The sequence below is a fragment of the Carettochelys insculpta genome, chromosome 1 (genome assembly GCF_033958435.1).
Source record: "Carettochelys insculpta isolate YL-2023 chromosome 1, ASM3395843v1, whole genome shotgun sequence".
Lineage (NCBI taxonomy): Eukaryota > Metazoa > Chordata > Testudines > Carettochelyidae > Carettochelys > Carettochelys insculpta.
In genome coordinates this window covers 64,972,510-64,998,572 of record NC_134137.1, presented here as the reverse complement: position 1 = coordinate 64,998,572, position 26,063 = coordinate 64,972,510, and the positions used below count along the sequence as shown (strand labels likewise).

The 26,063-nt window shown below is 47.9% G+C and overlaps 1 protein-coding gene across 1 annotated transcript in view; it reads right to left on the bottom strand.

The window, feature by feature from the left end:
• Nucleotides 1–26,063, bottom strand: part of ERICH6B (glutamate rich 6B) — a 59,818-nt gene that overhangs the window by 22,070 nt on the left and 11,685 nt on the right. The window contains exons 5-10 of the mRNA XM_074984474.1: nucleotides 25,750–25,859; nucleotides 23,890–23,970; nucleotides 18,372–18,470; nucleotides 16,114–16,177; nucleotides 5,864–5,924; nucleotides 238–339 (exon numbers count right to left, since the gene is read on the bottom strand). Coding sequence (XP_074840575.1) covers nucleotides 238–339; nucleotides 5,864–5,924; nucleotides 16,114–16,177; nucleotides 18,372–18,470; nucleotides 23,890–23,970; nucleotides 25,750–25,859 — 517 coding nt within the window. The remainder of the gene's footprint in view (nucleotides 1–237; nucleotides 340–5,863; nucleotides 5,925–16,113; nucleotides 16,178–18,371; nucleotides 18,471–23,889; nucleotides 23,971–25,749; nucleotides 25,860–26,063) is intronic.

Sequence of the window (26,063 nt, the reverse complement as noted above, 5' to 3'; positions counted from 1 at the left end):
GGGAATGGCAAATTTTTTGTTCCTTCCTTGTTCCGTTGGTCCTTCCTTGACCAAGTCTAATCCAAAAATTATTATAAAAAATCTAAGCAGTTTCCTCACCTCTTAAGATCTGGTCTAATCACCCATATTTGGTACTCGTTATAAGGCACTGCTATGGCATGTTGACATATTGGCTTTGCCGCTGGAAGATTACCAGGGAAAGGTAGGTGAATTGTTTAAATAGCACAGGCTACTCACTTTTTCCAGCGGCTCTGTGTCCAGGTCTTCTGCTGTTGGGATGGGCTTTGCAACAGCCTTGCAAAACTCACAGTTTTCAAGTTCTTCAGCAAAGTGATTTTCCTCAGAGGACACAGGAAAATGGTGAAGAACATTACATTTTTAGAAAGTTAATTGTGCTCACAGCCTAGCTGTTCATGTGAGAAAACCACATTTAGTTGAAAAAAGTCAAATTTGCACAACTCCAGAACAACTATCAGTAAAGTGATGCCATCACAATAACCAGGAAGTTCTCAATTACACGTGACAATGTGTATTCACGGTTGATCTTGACTCCTTCACATGAGCTGGAGGAAAAGTAATAATTGTGTTTTATGAGAGATTTTTATTTTTTTTCCAAAAAAGCTTCCTTTTTGTTTTAGGTTTTGAGGAAAAAAGAAAACCCTGATGATTTTAAAGGCAGTTTTTCAAAGAACAGGTGTCTGGATTCCCCAGCCAGAAGTAACCAATGTGGTCATTTAGGCTGACCACCTTTATGATACAGGCCAGAGAATTTCCCCAACATGATTGGTAGAGCAGATATTTTACAAAAAAAAAATCCAATCTTGATTTAAAAATTGTCAGTGATGGAGAATTCGCCACAAACCTTGGGAAATGGTTCCCATGGTTTCTTACCCTCCTTGTTAAAAATGTACACCCTATTTCCAGTCTGAATGTGTTTAGCTTCATCTGCCAGCCTTTGATTTACATTGCACATTTCTCTGCTTAGTTGACCAGCCCATTATTTGGTGTTCCCAAAATAATTTATGGGTATTTGTAAACTACGACCAAGTCTCTTAATCTTCTATTTCTTAAACTAAATAGATGGAGCTCATTGTGCTTGTCACTCTCAGACTTTTTTTCTAATCCTTTAATCCGAGGCTGGGGAACCTTTGCTTTGCAGGCTGCATATTTTGATCTGACCTGCAACAGGGAGGCTTGCCTCGGGCCAGAAGCCCTGAGTGTCGGTGCACCCTCGTGGGGCCAGAACTGCGAGCACTGGTTTGCCCCATTGCAGGGAGTTACTAGGTTGGCTCTCTGAGGCCTCTAGGCACAGGGATACCAACAGATAATCTGGGAGGGAACAGGAAAGTTCCAAGGTCACATGCGCCTTCTTACCCCTGTAGCTCCCATTGGCTGGGAACCACAGCCAATGGGAGCTGTGTGGGGGCAGGGCAGTATGCAAAAAGTGCTCAGCGCCTCTGTGGCGACGTCCAAGAGCAGCATGGGATCAGGGCAGGGGGACCTGCCTTAGCCTTACTGCACCACCAACAGGGAGCTGGCTGAGTAAGAAACACCGCCGGAGCCAGCACCCCTCACCCCCACTTCACATCTGGTTCTAGTCCTCAGCCCCCTCCTGTAACCTGATCCTGAAACCCTGCCCAAGAGCAGAAGGCCCTCCTGCACCCCCTGCTTATACATCTGTAGTGAGTTGGGGTGGCCTCCCACCGATCCAGAGGTGGGCATACCGCCCACTGAGCCCGAGGAGGTGGAGCCTGGCCAGCTCACCCCTCCCACCAGAAGTCAGGGGTGGGACAGGAAAGTATATAAGGCAGGACTTGGAACTCATTTGGGCTGTGGCTGCTGAAGGAGTCAGATATCTCCTGCCTGCTCCTGAGCTGGGAGACTGTAGTGGCCAGAGCTGCCAGAGACATTTGATGATCAAGCCACAGAGGAGCAGCTGGAATTGCCTTAGGCCATCTACCCTGATGACCCCCTATGAGTCCAGGTACACCCTGGGGGAGGGGAGGTTAGGAAGTGACCCAGGCACATCCAGTCCTCATCCAGCTGCATTATCACTGGTGTCCCAACCAGCATATTGTGGCTGGATTCCCCACTGACCCAGAGGCAGATCCCTGCCACTATTAGGGCCCTGGGCTGGGATACAATGGATTAGGTAGACCTGCACCCCCCACCCTGGGGTTGGCAGTATCCCTCTATCTAGGCTAAGAAGCCTGTGTTTGTTGGCCATCTGCTGGAGCTAGAATGCCAAAGCTCCTTGCTGCTCAGCCCTGAATACAGGCCCAAGACTGAGGCTGCTGTTGCCCCCAGCTAAGTATGGAGATACACATCTCATAGAGCTGGAAAGGACCTAGGGAGGTCATTGAGTCCAGTCCCCTGCCCTCTTAGCAGGGCCAAGCACAGTCCTTTTTTTTCTTTTTTTTTTTTTTTTTTTAAATCTACTTGCCCCAGATCTCTGAATGGTCCCCTCAAGGATTGAGGTCACAGCCCTGAGTTTAGCAGCCAATGCTCAAAACACCGAGCTAATTGATCCCTGTGTTTGTCACTTGACCTGAGCTAGAGGCTCTTATTGCCCTGCTAATTCCCCAGTGTTGGGCGACACATAAATGTACTGAGGTAGGGTGTCCTCCCACTGGCCACTACAGCATCTAAAGAGATGACCAAGGACCTTGTGGTCAGCTGATTATCCACCAAGATGCCCAAATCATTTTCAGAGTCACTATTGCCCCGGATCATGTCCTCATGCTGTATTTACAGGCCTACATCCTTTGTTCCTAGAAAGATCAGTCTTTCGGGCAATGAGAACTGACAAGAGAGACTGCACGTGGCTCTGAAAGAGCTGTTATGATTGATCACACAAGCCTTGACATTTAGATGAATATGTTAATGAAGTACTATTATCATCACCTGTGTACTGCCATTACAGTGTATCGTGGTGCGCCTGCTCGGCAGGCAAACAAAATCCTTTCAAAATGTTTGTTGAAATAAGTTACTGCCGTAAACAGGTCTCAGAGAGGCAGCCTGGTTAGTCTGTAGCTTCGAGAACAAAAAGAAGTCCCATGGCACCTTACAGACTAACAGATATTTTGGAGCATCAGATGCATCAGAAGAAGCGGGTCTTTGCCCACGAAAGCTGATGCTCCAAACTATCTGTTAGTCTATAAGGTGCCACAGGACTTCTTGTTGTTGCCATGAACGGGAGGCAGCTCTCAAAGCTGATTTTCATACATACACAGCACTGATGGACGTTCCCTTCTGGGCTGCCTAGCTTTATGCTCGCAGCTCTTTTTAACAGCTAAGGCACAGCTATAAGACCCCGAAAGCCAAGGATGACCAGGGAGTTGATACAGAACACACTCGAAGGAATTACTACCAATACAGCAGAAGAGCCCAACTTTGCCCAACAGAGGGCTACCATTAGGGTGATCATCCATCCCGTTTTCACCGGGACAGTCCCTTATTTCAGCTGTCTCACAGGTGTCCTGACTATTTTAAGAAAAAGGGCAAATTGTCCTGTATTTTGCGGGGCTCCCGTTCCTTGGTGACTTGGTGTCTCAGGCCTGCAGACCCCCACTGCCAGAAAGCTCCTCCATGTAGCAGCTGCCATGTTCCATGGAGCCCTGTGCCTTGGGGCAGCAGCTCCTGTTGCAGGGGAGCTTCTCCATGGGGCAGCTGCCCACACCCCAGCACCCCACAGTGGCAACCCCTGCTGCTGGTGAGCTCTGCCACAGGGCACCTGCCTCATTCCCTGGCAACCCGTACCTAGGGAAGGCAGCTCCAGCTGCCAGGGATCCCCTCCAGGAGGTGAATGCCTCATTCCTCAGCATCCCTGCCTTGGGGAGGCATCTCCTGCAAGGTGGAAGCTCCTCCGTGGGGCAGCTGTCACATTCTCTGTCCCCCTCGCTGGAGGGCCGCAAAACCCCTATTCTTGGCACCCCCTTCCAGAAGGTTGTGGATCCCCCATCCTCCACTCCCACCTCTTTGGGAGGCTGTAGAGCCTACCCCCCTCCATCTCCAGTGCCTCACCATGACACAGCAGCAACCCCCATCCCCGCAGGCCAGTGTCTCGTATTTGCAATAGGGCAATGTGGTCCCCCTAGCTATAATGGGAACCTGACAGTGCAGTGAAGGCCACAGCTATGGCAAACTACATAGCTGAGAGGCTACTGCTTAAGATGGAGCATTGCATGAGATACCTTCATATCCAGACAGTACAAGGAAGCCACATTATTCATATGGAGGTTCTGGTCTCAATACCAGAACTTCCATATTAATAATGTAGCTTCCTTGCACTGTGTGGGCCTGATCTGGCTCCCTCCTCGGCTGTGTCTGAACTAAAGCAATGTAAACCTCCAGGCACAGCTCCTCTGTTACCCACTTGAAGTGGTGGTGAAAGTAGAAACAGAGCAAGAACCAGCTAGCCCTCTTTCTTGTCTTTGCGTGATGGTGAATAAGATTGAGTCTGACAGGCTGAAATGCCAGTGGGCCTGATATCAGTATCCTTTTAAACTTGACTTCACTTTGAGAAGCTGCAAGACCAGCAGGAGAAGAAGGAGGACAAGCTGACACATCACACACCCACATGTTTTTCTTCAGGTCCAACTGTGGTTCAGGAGCCATCTGCTGTCTGAGTCAGCAGCACCTGCTTTTTCCTTTTCTCGTCAAACTGTTCCCACTGGTATGACGATCAAACAAAAATCTCTCTTAAATGGAATAACATTTGCCTTGTCAGCAATTTTTGGTTTATTGTCAGGAAAGCGAAGCTAACTTCCTTCCCCCTGGACGCTACTCACAGTGTCCGAATATCCTCAGAGAACACTTTTCTGGAAGCGAAAGGTCTTTTCTGAAAGATATTTCATCACAGACCTGACAAATCACATACAACCTGACTGGAAGCATAACCACATGGAATTAGTAGGCTCAGAGAAAACAAGTCCTGCCTAAAATCCTCTCTGTTCCTGAAGAGTCCTTAGATTAGATGAGTATCAGAGGGGTAGCTGTGTTAGTCTGTATCTTCAAAAACAACTAGAACTCCTGTGGCACCTTCAGATTTTTTAGCGCACAAGCTTTCTTGGGCAAAGGCCCGCTCCGTCAGGTGCATCTGATGAAGCAGGTCTTCGCCCAGCAAAGCTTCTGCTCCAAAATATGTTAGTCTATAAGGTGCCACAGGACTTCTTGTTGTTTTTCAGATTAGATGGACTCTGCGGAGATCAATGGAGTTATACCAGTGACAAATTTGGCCCTATGTGTCAGGCGCAAGAAACTTTCCACAAGCTTTCCCCGATTTTCATCGAGAGGCTGCCTTCCTTTGTCCCTCTTTGTCCTGAAAGAGCTCAATATTTGTCAGAGGGGCTGAAGTGATGCCCCCCCAGGCTGCCATTTACCCACAAAAAACAATGTAAGCTTCCCCCCTCAAAAGCCCATCCATGAAAGAAGGTAAAAATATACATGCCTCCGACTTAACCAGAAGGGACAGAACCTCTGTGAAGGAGAGGAACACTCAGCCTTCGTACTCATTTGGTTGTTGGCCTCCCTCTGTGCTGAGGGAGAGAGGATTTTTTTCATGTGAACATGTACCCTGGACACAGCACGGAGAGAGGTCCATCCACCCACTTCACGCAAGCCACCAAAAATGTCAGAGTCACAGCCTCAGGTAATGTAAATTGGCAAGCTCCACGAGGTGAAAAAAACTGCCATTTTATGCCTGTTTAACCAGTTGGACCTGAGCCTCTACCAGCCACAGGCTAGGTATGGAATGGAGACCTGCAGATAAAAGGCCATTGTCCAGTTACCATTCACTTGAGCCAGGCAGCTTCCTTTTTATGAATGACTGGTACAGTCATTTTAATTTCTCTGCAGGCCTTACCTCATCTAGGAACAGGGTAGTTATTTTCAGGTCATCACAAATCTCCTCTTCTGAATCTGGTGTGGAGAAAGTAAATACGGAAGTGTTATTTACTCCTCATAATATAAGAACAAGTGGGTCACCAAATGAAACTCGTAGGCCGTGTCTACAGTAGCCCCAAACTTCGAAATGGCCACACAAATGGCCATTTCCAAGTTTACTAATGAAGCGCTGAAATGTATATTCAGCGCTTCATTAGCATGCGGGCGGCCGTGGCACTTCGAAATTGATGCACCTCGCTGCCGTGTGGCTCGTCCCAACAGGGCTCCTTTTCGAAAGGACCCCGACTACTTCAAAGTCCCCTTATTCCCATCAGCTCATGGAAATAAAGGGACTTCGAAGTAGGCGGGGTCCTTTCGAAAAGGAGCCCCATCGGGACGAGCCGCACGGCAGCGAGGCATGTCAATTTCGAAGTGCCGTGGCTGCCCGCATGCTAATGAAGCGCTGAATATTCATTTCAGTGCTTCATTAGTAAACTTCGAAATGGCCATTTGCGTGGCCATTTCGAAGTTTGGGGCTAGTGTAGACATAGCCATAGGCAGCTGGTTTAAAGCAAAAAAAAGGAAGTTTTTTTATTTTTTTAACAAACTCAAAGTTAACCTGTGGAACTCCTTGCCAGAGGATGCTGTGAAGGCCAAGGCTGTATCAGGGTTCAAAAATGTCTAGTTAACGGAGAATAGGTCCATCAGTGGCTATGAGGTAAGATGGAATGCTGTCTCTAGCCTCTGTTTGTCAGAGCAGGTAATGCTCAGCAGTGGATGGATCACTTGTACCTATTTATGTTCATTCCCTCTGGAGCACTTGGCATTGGCCACTGTTGAAAGTCACACTACTGGACTAGATGGATCTTTGATCTTACCAAGTATGGCCATTAATCAGGCGCCAGGGCTTTTTGTACAAACATGATGAAGATGTGTATTAGCCTTCACTCACTGTGTAGAAATATTTTGTATTTAGCATTGTCAATTTATCCACAGAGGCTCTGAAGTCAAAAATTCCAAACCTGACTGCCTGTGGTTAGGCTCTCACATCTATTCTTAGGCAGCTCAATAGAAACTGCCTCAATTTCTGTGGTGCTGTAGGGATTCTATTGATTTCTATAGGCTCTGGGGGTGCTCCAACCCATTTAATCCTAGAATCCTAGGGCTGGAAGGGTCCTTAGGAGGTCATCTAGTCCTGTCCCCTGCCTAAAGCAGGATCAACCCCAACTAAATCATCCCATTCAGAACTCTGTCAAGTCAGGACTTAAAAACCTCTAGGGATGGAGGTTCCACCACCTCTTTTGGCAACGCATTCCAGTGCTTCAGAACCCTCCTGGTAACATAGGGTTTCCTAATTTCCAACCTATACCTCTCCCTCTCTCACTTCAGACCATTGCTCCTTGTTCTGCCACCTGTCACCACTGAGAACAGCCTCTCTCTTTTTTCTTTAGAGCACCCCTTCAGGAAGTTGAAGGCTGCTATCAAATCGCCCCTCACTCTTCTCTTCTGCAAACTAAATAAGCCAAATCGCTCAGCAGCTCCTCAGAGGTCAAGTGCTCCAGCCTCCTAATCATGTTTGTTGCCCCCTGCTGAACCTGCTCCAATGCATCCACATCCCTTCTATACTGGGCGGGCCCAGAACTGGATGCAATACTCCAGATGTGGCCACACCAGTGCCAAATAGAGAGGAATAATCACTTCTCTAGATCTGCTGGAAGTGCTTCTCCTAATGCTCCCCAATATGCCATTAGCCTTCTTCATTACAAGGGCACACTGTTGACTCATATCCAGCCCCTCATGCATTGTAATCCCCAGGTCCTTTTCTGCTGCACTACTTAGCCAGTCGGTCTCCAGAGTATAACAATGCATAGGATTCTTCAGTCCCAAGTGCAGGACTTTGCACTTCTTCTTGTTGAATCTCATCAGATTTCTTTTGGCCCAAGCCTAGGTCACTCTGGATCCTATCCCTACCCTCCAACATATCTACCACACCCCTAGCTTAGTGTCATCAGCAAATTTGGTGGGGATGCAATCCATCCCCTCATTGAGATCATTAATAAAGATGTTGAACTATACCGGCTCTAGAACTGATCTTTGGGGCACCCCACTTGAAACCAACTGCCAACCAGGCATAGAGCCATTGATCACTACCCGTTGGGCCTGACTGTCTAGCCAGGAAGTTTTTGGAAAATGTTGGGGATAACTTCCTGGTATAAGTGCTGAAGGAACCTACCAGAAGCCATGCACAGCTTGACCTGATGCTCATAAACAGGGATGAACTAGTAGGAGAAATAGAAGTGGGTAGCAACCTGTCTGCAAGAGAGACCTCAGAGAGGTAGACATCAAGCTGGACAACTGGGAAGAGCTAGCAGACGACCGCAGCAGGGGCAGGGGTTACACAAGGTCCTTCAGAAGGGAGAGATGAGGATCAGACAGCTAGCAGAGGAGAAGCGAGCACACAGAAAGCACACTAAGGACTTGCCAGACACCCACCACATCTGCAAGAGATGCAGCAAGGACTGTCACTCTTGTGTGGGTCTTCATAGTCACAGTAGACGCTGTAAATGAAGTCCTCAATAGAAACTATAAAGGGCACAATCCATAGTCTATGCAGACTGAAGGATGCCTACTACTACCTAGCAACCTGGTAGCAGTGATCATGAAAGGTTAGATTTCAGGATTCTGACAAAAGGAAGAAAGATGAGCAGTAACATACAGACCCTTGATTTTGGAAGAGAAGGCTTCAACTCCCTGAAAGAACTGATGGGCAGGATCCCCCTGGGAAACTAATATGAAGGGGAAAGGAGTTCAGAAGTGGCAGTATTTTAAATGTCTTATTGAAGGCACGGGAACAAATCCCTAGTGAGAAAAGCAAATATGGTAGGCAACCAGCTTGTCCTACCAGGGAAATCCTTCGCAAGCTTCAACTCAACAGGGATTGTGGACTAGGTGGAGTATAAATATATGGCTGGAGAATGCCCGGGAGTAATCAGGAAAGCAAAAGCACAATTGGAACTGCAGTTAGCAAGGAACGTGAAGGGTAACAAGAAGGGTTTCTACAGGCATGTTAACAATAACAGAGTTATCAGGGAGAGTGTTTGGCGGTTACTGGATGAGGGAGGTAACCTGGTGACAGATGAGGTGTGACATCTGAAATACTCCAATGCTTTTTTTGCCTCAGTCTTCACAGACATGGTCAGCTCCAAGACTACGGCATCAAGCAATGCAGCGTGGGAAGGAAGTGGGCAGCCCTCGCTGGGGAAAGAACAAGTTAAGAGCTATTTAGAAAAGCTAGTTGCACACAAACCCATGGGTCTGGATTTAATGTATCCATGAGTACTGAGGGAATTGGCAGATGTCATTGCAGAGCCTTTGGCCATTATCTTTGAAATCACGTGGAGATTGGGAGAGGACCCAGATGACTGGAAAAAGGCAAATGTAGCGCCCGTCTTTAAAAAAGGAAAGAAGGACTATTGACAGGTCAGCCTTACCTCCATATGTAGCCACTTAAAAAACACAGCACACCTGCCCTTTGAAAAACCAGCCCTGCCTTTACAAAATCACTTGTCAAGTGGATTTAGAAGGAAGCCAGGTGCAGACACTTTGGTCTTGATAAGTAACATATAAGGAACAATTGCAAAGAGGATGTAATACTTTATATGCATTTCTGAATGTCTGTGCATACTATACAAGTGGAATTATATGTGTTTTGCAGTAATAAATTGTTGACTAGCCTGCAAGCATCGGTAAAAATTAGCTATTACAGTGTCATACAAATGTCTTATTTTGGCAGCCCATAAACCTCTATATACCAGATTTTAGCAGCATGCTGCTATACAGAAAAAAAAAGAAATTGGTGTCAAGAACAATAGTGAGCCAGCAGTAACATTCCCTAGATTAAGAAATAGCTAATACAGCACCCAAAAGTCACTCTCTAGTGCCACTCTGCTGGATTTTTTATAAAATGGAGAGGGTGGATACTTCACATGCATTCTCAGCTAATTTCAGGACACACAATTCCCACATTAAGGCAGTGCTTTATGTCTATCACCACCTTCATTTTCAATGTGACATCCTGGATTAAGGAACTACACCTTCTCAGATCACAAAGCAGTGTTCCACTGCAGTGAGTCCATAGCTAGAGACAGAGGCCACAATCATGGCACAGACACATCCCCATTCATAGACACAGAAGGGCTATGTCTACACTTACTAAAACTTCGAAATGGCCATGCTCGTCTACACGGGGTTTCTAAAGGACCCTGCCAACATCGAAATCCCCTTATTCCTAGTGGCCAGCGGCATGCTAATGAGGTGCTGAATATGCATTTCAGTGCCTCATTAGTATTCTTCGATTTGGCCATTAGCATGGCCAGTTCAAAGGTTTTAGTAAGCGTGGACAAGGCCAGGAAGTTGGGATGAGAACTCTTGCTTTTCTCTAACTCTCAACCTCATCGCCCCTGCAAAGAAAGGCTCTGCCTCTGCCTGTGAGCTGCCATGGGCAGAATGACACCAAGCCTCCCTCTAGCCCAGCTACTTGAGAACAGCACTGCACTTATTCAGAGGACGCTGCTTAACACTAGGTCCTGCCATCTGTCAGGCTCCATCTTTGTATGGAAGATGAGAGCAACAGCGTGATGTAGGGTGGTCAGAAACGAGAGCTCCTGAGAAAACTTTGGTTCCTCTAATTGTCAGACTCCCCTGTGTTCCGTATGCTCCCTGTAGCATCAGCATGTGATGCAGTAAAAAGACAGTATCCAAACAAGCTTAGGGGAGTCAGAGAAAATCCACTAAAGCCAAATCCCCTTCTCTGAAACAGTGGTCTCCCTGTAGGAGAGGAAAAAGAACTCTAAAACATGCCCACTGGTAACCCAGGAGCAAACCCATCGCCATACATTCAGGGCTTTAATACGTGCATCCTTTGGGAGTGGAGGCATGCCCTGGCAGTGCCCTTACCTCCACATGAGCCCATTTTGTGGAAATTAAGTTGTTTCCCTCAGTCCTGCTTATGCCATCCTGTTTGCCATCATTGCAAAGCAGCATTCAGACAGAATGGGCTTATTATTCATGGCTACATGAATGATGGCATAGGAGGTGGAAAGACCATAAACAAGATTGGTTTCACTAGGCTATCTGAACCTGTATTACTCATCACAGCTTTTGCCCTAGCAAATTCAAACAAACCCACACGCAGCAGCTCTCATCAGACAATATGCAAGTGCTTCTATGATACAACGCTTCACCTTTTTCACATGCATCTATTTGCCTGCGTGTTTTTGTGGAACTGGTTTAAAACCATGTCTCGGCTGCACAGACAATCTGAAAGTACGAATTAGCATTCCAACTTCAGCCCTTGTTTTATTTGTGGTATAAGAAATGAGCATGAGGCACCCGGCTAATACAGGATAATCACACCCCTGGGGAAGTTACTGGGCCCGCGTATCTATGTTCCACAGATCATGATAATCTTTTTAGGGGCTGGTTAGCGGTCAGGAAAGCTTGTTAACCCAGCTAGGCTTGTCAAGTCCTTGCCATTCAGAACGCTTACCAGGCTGTCCTAGTTTAAAAGCCTCTCTGGATCCCACAAGTTTCCTCACTTGACATTTTGCATCAATGTTTATTACACAGATGCCCTCTGTATCCACTAAAACTGATCATTTTCAGTCGACAGCATGTGATAATTTAATGAATGGGGGACCCCCTGCTGTTTTTATTTGCCCCAGTGCCATTCTGAACTGACTTCACTGGAGTTACACTAAAGCAAGAGGAGAATCAGGCCCTGTTTAAGGCTGATTGATCCCCAAAAGAAGGGATCTCTCCAGGACATTACAGATATACAGAGAACAATGATCACGACTTGTGAAAAAACAAATAAGTCTCCCCTTCCGCTTCACCAGTGCTCGCTGGGGGTTATGCCCTTGTGCAGCCGCTCAGGAGAGATTCAAATGCTGCCCAGCTGATTGGCAGAGCACCCATGGTTAGGTTTTTGTTTCTACTGGTGGTGCACAGTCGCACATGCCTCAGTGCACACAGAAAAAATTATTTTGCATATGGATGGAAAAAATCCACACCTCTTGGTGGTCACTTGATAATGAGCAGGACCTTTTCGTGCTACCCTCCTATTTGTGAGTCTGTTGATGGCTGACCAGCCCGACTCTGGAGCCACAGGTCTTATCACAGAAAGGGCAGGTGTCTCCACCCACACCTGGGTGGAAAAGATTAATGGGACCACTGCCCTCCACCTATCAGTAAGCATTGTAATTATTTCTATTATGGAAGAGCCCAAAGGTTTCAATCAAGATCAGGTCTCCCTTGTGCCAAGCACTATATAATCACAGGGGAAGACCAAGGTCTCTCCTGAAGAGTTTATAAAACCAAACATACAAGCCAGAGAAACCAGACATGAAGTTTAAGCAACATGGGTGAGATGATGATGCTGGGTACATGCCTTGTTAGTTCCAGCCCTTCCTCCTCCCTCTTGCCAGGCGCCCTGCCAGTCTGCTGTCCCAGTGTGTTCCCTTTCCATTCAACTCAGACACAGTGTGAAAGAAAATGGATGTCAAAGATCAAAGCAATGTAACTTCCTCCCTCCCCCCAGGTGAAACAACCCCCCACGAACCTTGATTCTTGTCTCTTTATGGCAGGGACCAGTTTTTTTCCTTCTGCATTTGTACAGCGCCTAGCACAATGGAGCCCTGGTTCATGAAGAAGACTCCTAAGTATGCCTGTCAAACTAGTAATCCATAATAAGGATGAATCTTGGAGGATCTTCCTCTGGCCACCAGGTCAAATTGACAGACCAGTGATCTGGTTACTCATGGTGCGTTAGCACCGGATTGTAGAGACAGGGCAAAAGTCACAGCCTGTTTTCATCAATTTCACTGTCATAGGAATTTAAAACCCATAAATTTAGTGATTTTAGCTATTTAAATCTGAAATTCCACAGGACTTTAATTGTCAGGGTTCTGACCAAAAAAGGAGTTGTGGGGGGATGTTGCACATTTATTGTGGGGGTGGGTGGTTGCCATATTCCTTCCCATGCTTCTTTCTGCGCTACTACGGATGGCAGTGCTGCCTTTAGAGCTGGGCAGTTGAAGAGTGGTGGCTGCTGTCCAGGAGCCTGGCTCTGAAGGGAGAGCTGCTGGCAGCAGCAGCACAGAAGGAAGGATGCTAAGGTATCATGGGAAATGGGTGTCATAGCCCAGGGAAGCAGAGCCCCACAAACAGGCTGGTATGGCCTTAGGAGTGCCAGGAGATGAGCGCCTACTCTTCCGTGGCCCAGCAGAGCATGCTTGGGCTGGACAGACTGTGCTTGGGAGCTTGGGAGGCTTGCGCTAGTGCCTGGCCTGATGCTCTGGTCAGGGTCACCGCAGCTGTGCCACCAGACTGGTGCTCCACGGCTGGGGTTGGGGACATTCACTCCAGGCCTAGAGAGCTGTGAGTGTGCTGCCCACCATGGGAGCTGGTTTGTGGATGATTTGGCTGTACCATTTGCTCTGCGCTCTGGGGCTGGGGGCCCTGGAGACCCCAAGCTTCCTGTCCTCCTCATGCTCTGGGTCTGGGGATGATGTGGTGCCTGCCCTGCACTCTGGATTTGAGGTTGGAAGCAATGTGGCTGCACCACCCACCCTGCGCTCTGGGCTGGGGTCACAGGTGCTGTAGGCCTTATGCTCTCTGCCCACCCCATACTCCAGGCTACACTGCCTGCTCTGGGGCAGGTGGGAGTGGCACTGGCCTGAGGTGGGGTGACCACCAGCAGCAGCAGCAGCAGGGAGGTGGTTCTGGGCTCCAGTAGAGGATAGAAGGGGAAGAAGAGAGAGAGAGAAGATGGGAAGCAGGGGGATGGGGAATGGTCTCACCTCCCCTAACTGCTGCTTCACCTGCTGCTCATACGTGGGGTGGTACTGCCACCTGTGCTCCTGCGCTGCTGCTGACAGCGGCTCTGCCTTCCGAGCTGGGTGCTTGGCAAACAGCCACAGTTCTCCGCCCGCCCAGCTCTGTAGGTAGCGCAGAAGTAAGGGTGGCAATTCCATAACCTGGAAACCCTTTGCAGCTTCCTTTGGGACAGGACAGCAACCCTTGTTTGAGAAAGGCTGGTCTGCCCCATGTCATCTGTACAGTACAGCGTAACAGCACACAATAGACCAGATTTCATGGTCTGTGGTGCGCTCTTCACGGCTGTGAATTCAGTAAGGCCCTGTTGTGGATGAACAGCTTCTCCCTGCTGAGCGCTCTGTGGTGCTGACAGGAGTCCCATGGGAAATGAGGCTGCCTGCCCTCGCTCCTTGGCTTTCAGTGAGGCGCTGTGCAGGGTTTCCACCTCATTCAGGCTAGAAAGAAGCTTCCATCCACAAGTCTCCTAATCTCTCACCACCAGTACTGGACATGAGCCCTGTTGTCTCCCCATCCCTCCTGACCTACCTGGCAAGCAAAGCCATTTGGGTGAGCAAGCAAGGGCAAAAACATGCACTCAACTTTTGCCTTAAAATGGGCCCAGTTATCTACCTATGGGCCTCACCAACACACTGTCAGAGCCTCAGTCGAACCACCCCTGCCAGTGTTAGCCATCTGAAGGGATTTCATTATTTCTTACTCATCATTTTCTTTCTGATAGCATCTCTGGGTCACAACAAGGTCAAGCAACAGTGGCTGTACAAATGAATGATGACAACCCTTGCCCGGATAGCTTATGGGATAAAAGACAGTAATAGGCAGGCAAATGTAAAGGTAAAGCATGGTAAAAACCTGCCAGGACCTGCTCCAAACCCCTCAAACTCAATGGGAGCTTTTTTCCACTGATGTGAGTGGGCTTTGGGTCAGTTTCCCAACTGAACTTAAGGTTGCAGAGGGGTGAACTGGAGGGGAGAAGGACCAGGAGAAGTGTGTGGTACCATTTAACAAAGCCAGGGAAATCCAGAGCCAGGGCACTCTATGGCAAGAGGGAGTGAAATTGGTACCTAGTGTTCTCCACACGTTAGATTTCTAGCGTGCTGGTGATTGCTGCTTTAATTATCTCAGCAAACACTTCAGACCGGTGAGTGCCTCATTGTAATATGGGTTCACTGGATAACGCATATTTACTGTGAAGAAAGGAAGGTGTTATTGTGTGGGAAGAATTTGGCAGCTCTGAATACCGAATAGCAGTTTCTGCGGAGCAGGAGGATTCAAGCCAGTAATCAACCCCCCTCAGCATTAAAAGGAACTGTCTGAAAGTCAAGTCAGGTCCAACAAACGAGCCACTAACTCATTGAAACACGGCTTTGAATGGAAAATTAAAAGTTTTGCCGCTAATTGTGTGTCTTATTTTAGGTTTTGTGAATTCTTACTTTCTCCTTCTTTTCCAATGAGATAATCCTACGGTGCCAAGGTGCTCTGAAAATTGAGGCTAGGCAAACTTGCTCATAGAAAATAAGAACTTGTCTGAACCTCCGGCCTCACTCACAAGCATATGGAAGGGTCAAGAACGATGGGTGAGAACCCAATAGCCAGGTGTCCTTTAATACCACGCCAGCCCCTGTGCTGTATATCAGCCTGAGACCTACCTGAACCCAGGTACCCGTTCCATTTCCTGCCCATCAAAGCCTCTCTTTTCTACCCTTGCTTCTGGCCTGCAGCGTGGCCTTTGCAGATATAGATTCTAGGTCCACCAGAGGTCTCAGCAAGTCTGAAAATCTTTGCTGGGCCCAGCCTGGCTGTTGTTTTCAACTCGTGCAAGATCAAGGGCATTCCTTAATCAGAGGTGTCTCTGGAATACACTGCACTGCCCACCACTTGCCTGCCCTCAAACCACCCCTTTTCCACCTGCCAACTCCTTCTGTCTCCCTCATGGTGAAAATCATCCTTAGTCCTCAGATTACTCAAACCCCCTTGAAACCTCCAGTCCTGCCAAGACACGCTCCCTCTCACCTGAGGGACTGATCTTGCAAAGTGCTCGATGCCGCTTAAAAAATCCTGAGCATCCCCAACTCATGTCAGTCTGAGAAGGAATTGAATCAGCGCAGTTTTTGGCAGGGGGCACTCAGCTGTTTAAAAGACGTGGTCCTTACTTTTCCTGTGGAGCTTCCTGTTCCAGATGTCTTAGACAGCAGTTATTTGGGCTCTGTAACTAGTCAGCACTGGACCTTCCCTAAGGAAAAGCAGTGATGAAAAACTCAAAGCTTTATGCTTGATTTGATCTTTTGACTGCGCTGAGCAGACAACTGTCTCCCAGAAGCCTACATGGTCACACATTCTGGCGTACCTCCCACACCTGACTTGTCTTGTCCTCCAGCTGCATCACTTTCAGCTCTCACAGCTACAGAGAAAGAACAAATGTGGCATGTTTTAGTGGCTAACTTGCTTGGATGATGTAGTCAGATGACCTCCGTGTCACATGGCCAGATTCAGGCATGGCTGAAGAGTTAGATTTGTAGAGATAAAGGGAATATCGCAGTGGAACTGGCTGTTGGTTCAGTCAATCAAGTACTTTGTTTCTGATAGCGACGTATAATTGATACTCCTGGTTAATGCAAACCCATTCCCCCTCACGTATACACCTGGTCAGTCCTATAATAGCATGAAAGAAACCAATTTTTGACTTTACCCCCCTCTCCCCACCATGGTGATAATCATGGTAAGCTCTGAAGCATAAAGCTTGATAGCCTGTATAATCTGCAACTTTGCCAGTGCGGTTGCAGATGTGAATCCTATTCAGATACATTCCAACAAAGCAAAAGTGGGGACTCTGTGGTGAAAGAAAGGAAAAAATTGAGCAAGATTTCCACGGAGCTTCTCCCATTACCGTTTGGAATCTCAGGTCCAATGCCTTCCATTTCTGTAGACTCTAACACGTTTCACTTAAAGTGTCCTGTGTGTGGGTGGAGGTTAATGGGGCTGGAAGAGAGGCTACACCGGGAAGGGGTTGTCTGGAATCCAGCCATGTAACTAGCTTGCCACTGTGAAATTACATTCTATTAAAGTATCAAGAAAGGCTGCACAGCAGAACTCCAGGACACAGGTTCGCACAACTGCTTCCTACCTGACAACGACAGAGCTATACACAGACATTAGCAACAGCACCCTATAGAACACAAGCAAGACAACCCAAACTGAGGGAAAGCAGGCTGCTACCCCCATGCCTTCCTCCTAGCCTGCTCCGCTAGAGACTACAGATATAAAAAGAGACTCCGATTTGGCTTTATGTAACATTTTGGCACCAAACTGTCTGCGGAACAATGAAAACAATTAACTTGCTGTGCCCATCTGCCTTGTTCTTTTGCTTCCCTGTGTTTGCTGTGCTTGCTACCTGTTTCTTTTTCTCCCCATTTTGCCTCAAATTAATTTTCCCCCTTTTATGTTTTTTCCGTCTACTGATCATTCCCTCTTTCCCTCACTCACTCTTCATCCTTGCCTTCCTCTTCCCCTCATTCCCTATACCTCCGCCTCCTCCTCCCTCCCTACAGTCTTTTCTTCCCCCATCTTTTCTTTCATCCTCCTCTCCCAGTTACTCTCTCTTTCTCCCCCTCTCTCAGATTTATCGTCCATTCTCTGACTTCCCCACATTCTCCTTCTCATTTTTCCTTTCTCCCCAGCCTAAGCCTCTTCTCACCTTTCATGGTTGGCAGCTTCCTGTCCTCCCAGCAGTGCGCAGAAACTATGAAGGGAGGCCACATGTTGCTAAGGGTTTTAAGATGAGATTGGAGAAGGGGTATGGTAGGATTCCTCCTTTAAACAGTCAGACAGGTTCAGGAGAGGTGGCTGAGAGGTCAGAGAACGGGAATGCACAGCAGAGGTCCATGGGCTGACCTCCTCAAAAAGACTGACAGAGGCATAACTGCCTGGAAAATCTAATGCATTTTGACTCTTGTTACTCTAGTTGCCTCAATATCCTGCAGCAGTGAGTTCCATAGGTTACTTATACTTTCTTGTTTAAGGCATTTTAAGCCATACTTTGAATTCCATTGAGCATCTTGTGTGCTTGGATTTTAGGAACATCCTGGTAGGATGGATGCTGGAAGGACCGGTACATAGGGGAGAGGAGTGAAGTTGGAAGATGACAGTGTGATAAGAAGGGAAAGGGTCAAATATTACATTATCAAATAGGCAAGCCCAAAGTAACATGTACCTTGCTTAGATCCCCACCCATTTGCCAGAATTCTCTTGCTTAGGCTCCAAAACCTCTCTCACTTTGGTTGCTGCCTTGAACAATATTCCTAGACAGGGTGATTTATCTCCATGACTGTGGAGTGTTAGCCATCTCTAATCTATAGCAACAAGGAGGGAATTTCAAAGGAGGCTAGTTCAATGGGAGTTAGGCGCCCACCACCCTTAAAAATCCCACTTCAATTTACAGTGACTGGGTCTATTCATAGGTTCCCAGGCCGGTCTGCCTTCCTGCATAACACAAGTCACAGAATTTCCTCAACATGATTTCTTTTCACCTAGAGCCTTTCTTATAGAAAAAGCTCCGGTCTTGTTTTAAAAAGTGCCACTGGTGGAGACTCTACAACCTTGATCTTCTGATTTTGTTTGCATATTTTCTTCACTTCCTTCTTCAGACTCTGTTGCCTCACTTTCTGCATTTCTGTCGGTAAAAAGCACTGCAACGTCTGAAACATAAAAGCAGAGTTTGGGTTTTGAGTTGGTCTGACAGTTCGCTGACTGTTCTGAGCCACATGGTGTGTGGCCAAGGCCCTTGTCTGACATAGGATATGTCTACACTACAGAGTTATTCTGGACTAGCTCATTCTAGAGTTATTATACCAAAATAAGCTATTCTGGAATAATGCCTCCATGCTATAGGGAAGCCCTAACATAAGTGAAACTTATTCCAAAATAGTGTGCCTACACTCAACAGAGCCTATTTCAGATTAGCATGTTTCTGGGGGTTCTTGTCAGAAATACGTTATGTCTACAGAGTAGCATTATCTTGGGATAAGCTATTCCAGAATAGTTTATTTTGAAATAGCCCCTACTTCCTACCTATACAGCCCTCATGCCGAAATATTTATTTCAGACTAGGCGCTGTTCCTCGTAGAATTAAGTTTACAGAGTTCAAAATAAGCCACACGCTATTTCAAAATGATTCCAAAATAGGGTTTTGCTGTGTAGATGCTCACAACGTTATTTCGGAATAGTGGCCGTTATTCTGAAATAAGTTTGCTGTGCAGACGCACCCATAGCAACAATATATTGGGGTAGGATAATGACCCATATAGTTTTGTTTCCCAGCTTTGAAAAATATTTTAACTGAATGTTTTGGAGAAGAGAAAATCCCCAGCATTGTACTGGGGTACAATAGGTGTTGCAAGCCCTCCAGGTTTCTCTGGGAAAAGTCTGTGGGTGCTATGAGAAAGAAGCTAGCATTATTTCACAGTTCTTTCGACTCCCAGAGCTGGGCTCCACCCCTGTGGTGGGAGTGGGAATTGCACTTTCTCACACTGCTTTCGAATACACCTGCTTTGCAGTTTTGTGAGCTGGCTTTCAGCACCCCTGCCTGGGTAACCATGAAGCATTAGAACATGGGATGGAAGTTACCTCCCAAATCCAGATGGAGATTATTTTATGTCCCTAAACATAAAACTAGGTAAGTTCTTATAAAGTAACTGTATTAGTATCAGAACAGACTGTGATCCAGGCACCTGTTGGTGCCAGCTGACAGAAGAAACAGGAGGTGCATAGATTTTTTACAGGGAACCTCTGAGTTGGAGATGTTCACATTAATTCATCAACAAGTGGCATGTGAGGTCTCCATTGAGAGCTAATTGCCCACTGGTTGCCACAGCAATTGCAAAATGTATGCCCAGCTAATGTTTAAGGAGTTATAAAGTTATGTGCTTAAGGCAGACAACCAGGCAGTGTTGACATGACTCAGAGAGTCCCTTTTGTGGGAGTGGGTACCAGACGCTTATCTCCCTATCTGGGCATTGGATACTATGCTAATATCAATGCAGGCTTATTTGCATACTAAGATGCTGATTACAGGACGTGAAATCCACAAGTAAGGACTATACAGGACAAGACAACCAGCACGTGGGAATCCGGCATATTAAAAAGACAAGGCATTGTTTTGATGTAGGAGGAGGTGCAGACACCCTGGGTCACAGCTTATACATGGACAATAACAGCCAAGCCTGGCTGTAAAATACTAGAAGGATTTTGGATGAGCATTTCTCTGTAAGACAGGAGAGTGTCTAGTTAATTGTCTAGGTTGTAGACCGTGTGTTACAAGTTTATTTTACATGTGCCCATTTGCTTCCAGTACATCTACTTGCTGCCCTAGAACTGTATACTTGGTTAAATAAATTTATACTGGTTTTCACTTTGAACACGCCTGTGGATTGTGTGATAGGCAGAGTGACGATCTGAGGCAGAATTGGTAAACTGGGATGTACGGCTGCTTTGGAAGCAGTAAATCTGTAGCTCCTGGGAGTGTCCTGTGGCCTGGGGGCTGGACGCTCCAGGGGGACTCCCAGAAGCCTCAGGGAGTTGCTATCCTAGAGAGTGAGAGTGGGACCCGCTTAGGCCTGGAGGGGTGTGCTCATGGATGCTGGAGTTGGGAACCTGACCCGTAACAGTGACAGATAAGTCTCCCTCACCCAGGGGTGACACACAGGGGACATGAGGAAATAAATGCACCAATCACCATGGGAGGGAGGGGCCAGGGGCCAGCTAACAGCCAGTGGGGCCAGAGTCCCTGGGCATCTAGGAAGACTCGTGGGGGGCCTGGCAACCCCTAGGAGGGGTCTCCTCCCCCCGCCCCCGGACTCACTGGCAGTGGTGGAGGAAACAGAGCAGCACAGCCCCAGCTAGCTCTGCTCTCCTGAAGTGCTGCTTGGGGAAGGGGTGGGACTGTCCCTGCACTCTGCCATGAGAAGTAGAGCAATTCAGCCAGGGGAGCGAGCAAGCATGCGAGTGTGGGGGCTGGACCCCGCTGCTGGCACCAGACTCCGAGTCCTGCTTTTCTGCTGGGCCACATCACTCAAGGGAGCAAAGGCGGGGCACAGGCAGGGTGCGGGTCGAGCAGTGGCAGGGAGAGGAAGGGCCTGGAGCCAAGGGAGTTTGCCCAGGTCTTTCCTTGGGTTTGTGAGGGTCATGTGGCCAGTGGCCCCCCCCCATGTCCACACTCACAAACCTGGCTACCCCCAGGAAGTGCAGATTGATTCTGTCTAGCCAAACCATGCACTCTGGGTGGCCCTGTGGCAGGGAGTTTGGCTGTCAGCCTGACTGCCCTCTTTTTGTCCATGATTCCACAGAGCTGGGAAGACACAGTTCCAAACAGAGGCCAAGAGGGATAGAGAAGAAGTATTAAAAGCCCATCTCTCTGCTTTGTTATTGATCTAAACTGGAGGCGCGCCTTGGAGGCTGGGCGCAAGGCTCAACAAGCTGGGCAGTTTGGGTCCTAGGAGGCTGTGGAGCAAGAGGTTTATAAGACTGAAAGGGCTGAAATCACAAAATGGCTGGTTATAATCCTGTAGTACACAGAGGCACTGAGCCCTCATACTGTGGTGAGTGAAGTCTCTGCTCTACAGCTCTCAGCTGAGAGGGAGCTGGCCTTTAGCTCATGTGGTGGAGCCCAGGGCTTTAGAACCTCTGATCAAAAGTTCAATCTCTAGGGCTGGTGACCTACATGTGTTGGTGTTACAAGCGGTATGTTGGGGCAAAAGCTGCTGGAAGGTCTCAGAAGCACAGGCTGTGGTTCCTCGGCCCTGGGAAGCATATAGTACCCAGAGGCACTGAGACCTCATACTAGGGTGAGCAAAATCTCTGCTCTACAGCTCTCAGCTGAGAGCCAGCCAGCCTTTAGCTCACGCAGTAGAGTGAAGGGCTTTAGACCCTATGACCACAAGTTCAATCCCTGGTGCCAGTGACCCAGGTCTGTTGGCATTACAATCCCTTCTTAGTCACAAAGGAAGGATAGTTGAGTCATTTACAGTGATTCAAGATACTGGGATTCATCTCCTGCCTCTGACACAGACTCCCTAGCTAAACCTAGGCAAGTCACTTAATCTCTGCGTGCTTCAGTTCCCCATCTGCAAAATGGGGATAAAAGTCCTTCCCTATTGTCCAAGGCTATGTCTACACTAGCTCCAAACGTCAAAGTGGCCATGCAAATGGCCATTTCGAAATTTACTAATGAAGCGCTGAAATGCATATTCAGTGCTTCATTAGCATGCGGGCGGCCGCGGCACTTCGGAATTGACGCAGCTCTCCGCTGGGCGGCTCGTCCCGATGGGGCTCCTTTTTGAAAGGACCCTGCCTACTTCAAAGTCCCCTTATTCCCATCAGCTCATGGAAGGACCTTACACAGGAATATGACTGAATCACACTCTAGGAGGCCTTACAGGAATACCTTGTGGCCCATTCATCAGTCAATAAGAACATTCCCTTCCTCTACACAGATTTTTATAAATCTGGCACTTAGCTCTGTGGGGCTTCAGAACACAGAATGTTATGGGCCAAACAGACAAGGTTCGTCACCTAAGATGAGTCCATTATCATAGAACCATAGAATCCTGGGGCTGGAAGGGATCTCAGGAGGTCATCTAGTCCAGCCCCCTGCCTAAAGCAGGACCAACCCCAAGTAAATCATCCCTCACTAAAGCATGATATACAGATATATATTTGCATCCAGCAGGGGTGGGGAACCTATGGCCTGCGTGCAAACTCTGGCCTGTTTTTAATTTCATCTGGTCCATGGCGGTTCTTGGCACCCCTCGTGGGGCTGGAGACTTGACACTTTCCTAACCACTGACTCATTCAATATCCTGCCACATGTGATACCTCCTGCTGTGGTGTTGATTAAAATTTCTGCTGTCCTAAGAGAGGAACAAATGTCCCTGTGCAATCATTGCTTGTTCCAGACCTAGCTAAAATTATTTTTTTAAACAGTTTATTTTATGAAGAATAACCGGTTTATTTTGCTGGACATTGTAGTTCAAAAGCTCCTAGGTTTTCAGACTTATCTCACACATTTTTTCATGCTGTCCAAATTCACTGGAAACCTCCAGTGCTTTGTGCCACTCTGGAAAGGCAAAGCCACAGTAAACCCAGCTCAGCAGCGGGTTACTTTGAGTTTGTAGCCCTAGGGTGATGCAAAGCAGCTGGGCCCTGCTGGTGAATCCATCCCCAAAGGCATACATGTGCACATGGCCTCGTCACACACAGTAGCACACTGTCAGAGCAAAGAGTCCTGGCTGAGGACCCCACTGTGCCAGGCACAGCGCAAACAGCTACATGAGGCAGTGCATAGCCCAAGTTTATTATCAAAGGTAGGCCTTGGTACATTGCTGCTCATATCGTTCAGTGTGTACTGTAAATACACTGGCTGGGCAGTATTGCTGGAGGCAGTGGCCCTTCTGGATTTCCTGGGCCCGGTTCTAGGCCAGGAAAGCACACACCTGCACTTACCACAGTGTTGATGGTGCAGAGATTGATTTTCAAGGGTCCTGGGCCTGGGACTCCTTGCAGTTGTGAGGAATAAGGGAGGTTGACGGGAGAGTTTCTCCCATCTACATGGGTGACACGTGAGAGTGCACAGGGGGCACACGCATCCCCTGTGTCACCTCCCGCTCTCACCGTAAGTGCTGTGCTGCTTCTGATGAGTATGGGGGCAGCCCCACCCCTCCCCCGCAGCGCTACTCCTAGGCTGCACCAGCCCAGGGCAGCAAGGGGGGCTGTCCCCACATGCATGGGAAGCAGTGCAGTGCTTCTGTGGGAATAGGAGGGGAGGGACGGGGAGGGGAGCAATCAAGGCACAGGTGGAGCAGGTGTGGGAGGGGAGGTCATGGGTGGGGCAGGGGTAGGACATAGACAGAGCAGGGATGGGGCAAGGGCACTTGGCCACCCCCCCCGCAATCCTCGCACTGGTTGCCTCTGCCTGTCGACTTCCCGCTGTGGGGATGGCAGCAAATATTGATTTTAGATATGTCGACTTCAGCTACGTGATAATTTTATTTCCTAACGTAGACCTGGCCTGAGACATAGCATGAGAACGTGTATTGGAATCCAGCCCTTAGTTTTCCTCACCTTGACCTGGTACGGGCTCAGGACTCCCCTTGCCATCGGCATCTTCTCGGCTCCTCTTCTCCTCTCCGATTACTGATATAGCTTAAAGATCATGTTTTAGTTATGAAGTAAGCTTAGGAGGTAGAAGGGAAATTCAATTTACTGTTTCTGTGACTAGAGATACGAAACGAATCTGAGATTCAATGATGGATCAATAACACCTAGATTGGGTTTAAATTATTAATAAACTATGAGAAATAAACATAATTATTCAATGAATTCCAGTTCTCTGACATCCTGTGCACTTTCGCCCAAGACATCTGCCTCAAAGCACAACCTGCACATCTTTGACAAAAGCTATCCCTAATAACTTAACTCCCTTTGTCTTGCTTGCTAAGCGTCTGATAGATTCAGAGGCGGGCTGTGATAGGTTGGCACTGGTAATGCACTTTCTGTCAGAGAGGCACAAAAATAGTACACCGTACGTTTCCAGTGGCATGACCGACAACCTAGCTCAGCTGGGGCTTGAGTGCCCCAGTTTTTCCCCAGGCTCTGCAACAGTCGCCCTTTGAAAGGGCCCGTTCCTCTTAAAGGCAGACACATAGGGCCTAATTTTGATCTCATACCAGCAGAGGTCAGATGAAGTCCACTGAAACTACTGGCGTCACAGTAGTGTAAGAGGACAAGAAGGCCCCTGCCAGTTATTGAAGAGACCTATCCTGTTCCTAGGCATCTGGGAGAAGAGGCCCATTTTTCAACCAGCTGACTGGGAGTCCATTATGGCAGAAGTTTTAAGGACCTCCTGCGTGAAGTGAACTTTCCCGGCCAGGAAGGCGATTATGAAGCAGGAGCTATGAGTGAGGGACCAGGGACTCATTAGCCTGAAGAAATCTATAATGGTCATGGGGATACGGCTGGAAATGTGAGCAGCAAGGAGCTCCCCATAATTAGAAGGTTTCTAGGTCTGAAGTCTGCTGAAGGCTACCTATGTTCAGGGTCAAGCTGAAGCTGCAGTCTTGGCTTTAGGTCCCTGTGAGGTGGGAGTGTTCCAGAGATCAGGCTCCAGCCCAAGGCAGAGAGTCTATAAGACCTCCATTAAACAGGCCCTTAGACAACCCCCCCATGAGCCTTGGGCAGCTACAGGTTTTTAATTGCCATGCAGACATATCCCAAGTGTCCTTGTTGATTTTGTCTTGGTTTCCACACACCCCAGCAGACTGGCCACAGGAGGGAGCCATCAGCCAACTGAGGCCATGAAAATGACAGCAGTCTGGCTGAGAGGGGTACAGGCCCAAGGATCAGCTCTCATTCAGCTCTCTTTCATATACTGCAACCTTGGTGTCTGACTCCTGTCAGTCTCTCAGGGAGCCTTGCCCATTTCCTGCAGGCTCCCTGAACCTTGGGAGATTGGAATCTATATGCGAAAGATCATGACTCAATGCATTGCTGCTGTTCATGCTTCTTGCAAGCAGTTTACACCTCATCCGATCTCATGGGGAAACCTGGCTCCAATTTAGCCTGGGTTCTGAATTCTAGCCTACATCTAATGCCAGTCTAGGGTTGGTTCTGGATGCTGCCAGATGATCCCAGCTTTGCATAAAATCCCACTAAAATACAAGGCAAAACAAACCTGGCTGCAGAAAGGCAGCTGTTCAAGTGTAGATGCACTGCACTGGAGGGCAACGCACATTAGCAAATTGGGAATGAGAGCCATTTATCCTCCTGTCAAAAAGCTTCAAATACATCAGCGTTCTGGCTGAATAAAATTTTGCATTTTTTACTGGGGCCACAAAGCCATTTTTGAAAGCAAACCCACCGTTTCACTCTTCGGAAAGCAGAGCGTTTTGGATGTTCAATCCAGTGCTGCAGTTGGATGCTCACCATTCTCCAAGAAGGCCAGGGATTTGTCTGAATAACTCCATTCTGTCTGGGTCCCCACATCCTCCACTGCACATATTCTTCTGTGAGAAGCAGCTCCACCAACAGACTTTCTGCAGAAAGGCCACAGCAGGCGGGTTTTTACATTACTGCTGGTGACCAGAGCAGAACAAGCATCTGAAGCATTCACTGAAGTAAGACACAAGCCAAATTTTTCACAAATGACAAGTGATTTCTGCAACAGCGGTGCCAGCCCGGGCGGGGGTGGGGAGAGGGAGGATAATTTTTGCAGAGGGGCCACTGAAGATTTTTGGTAC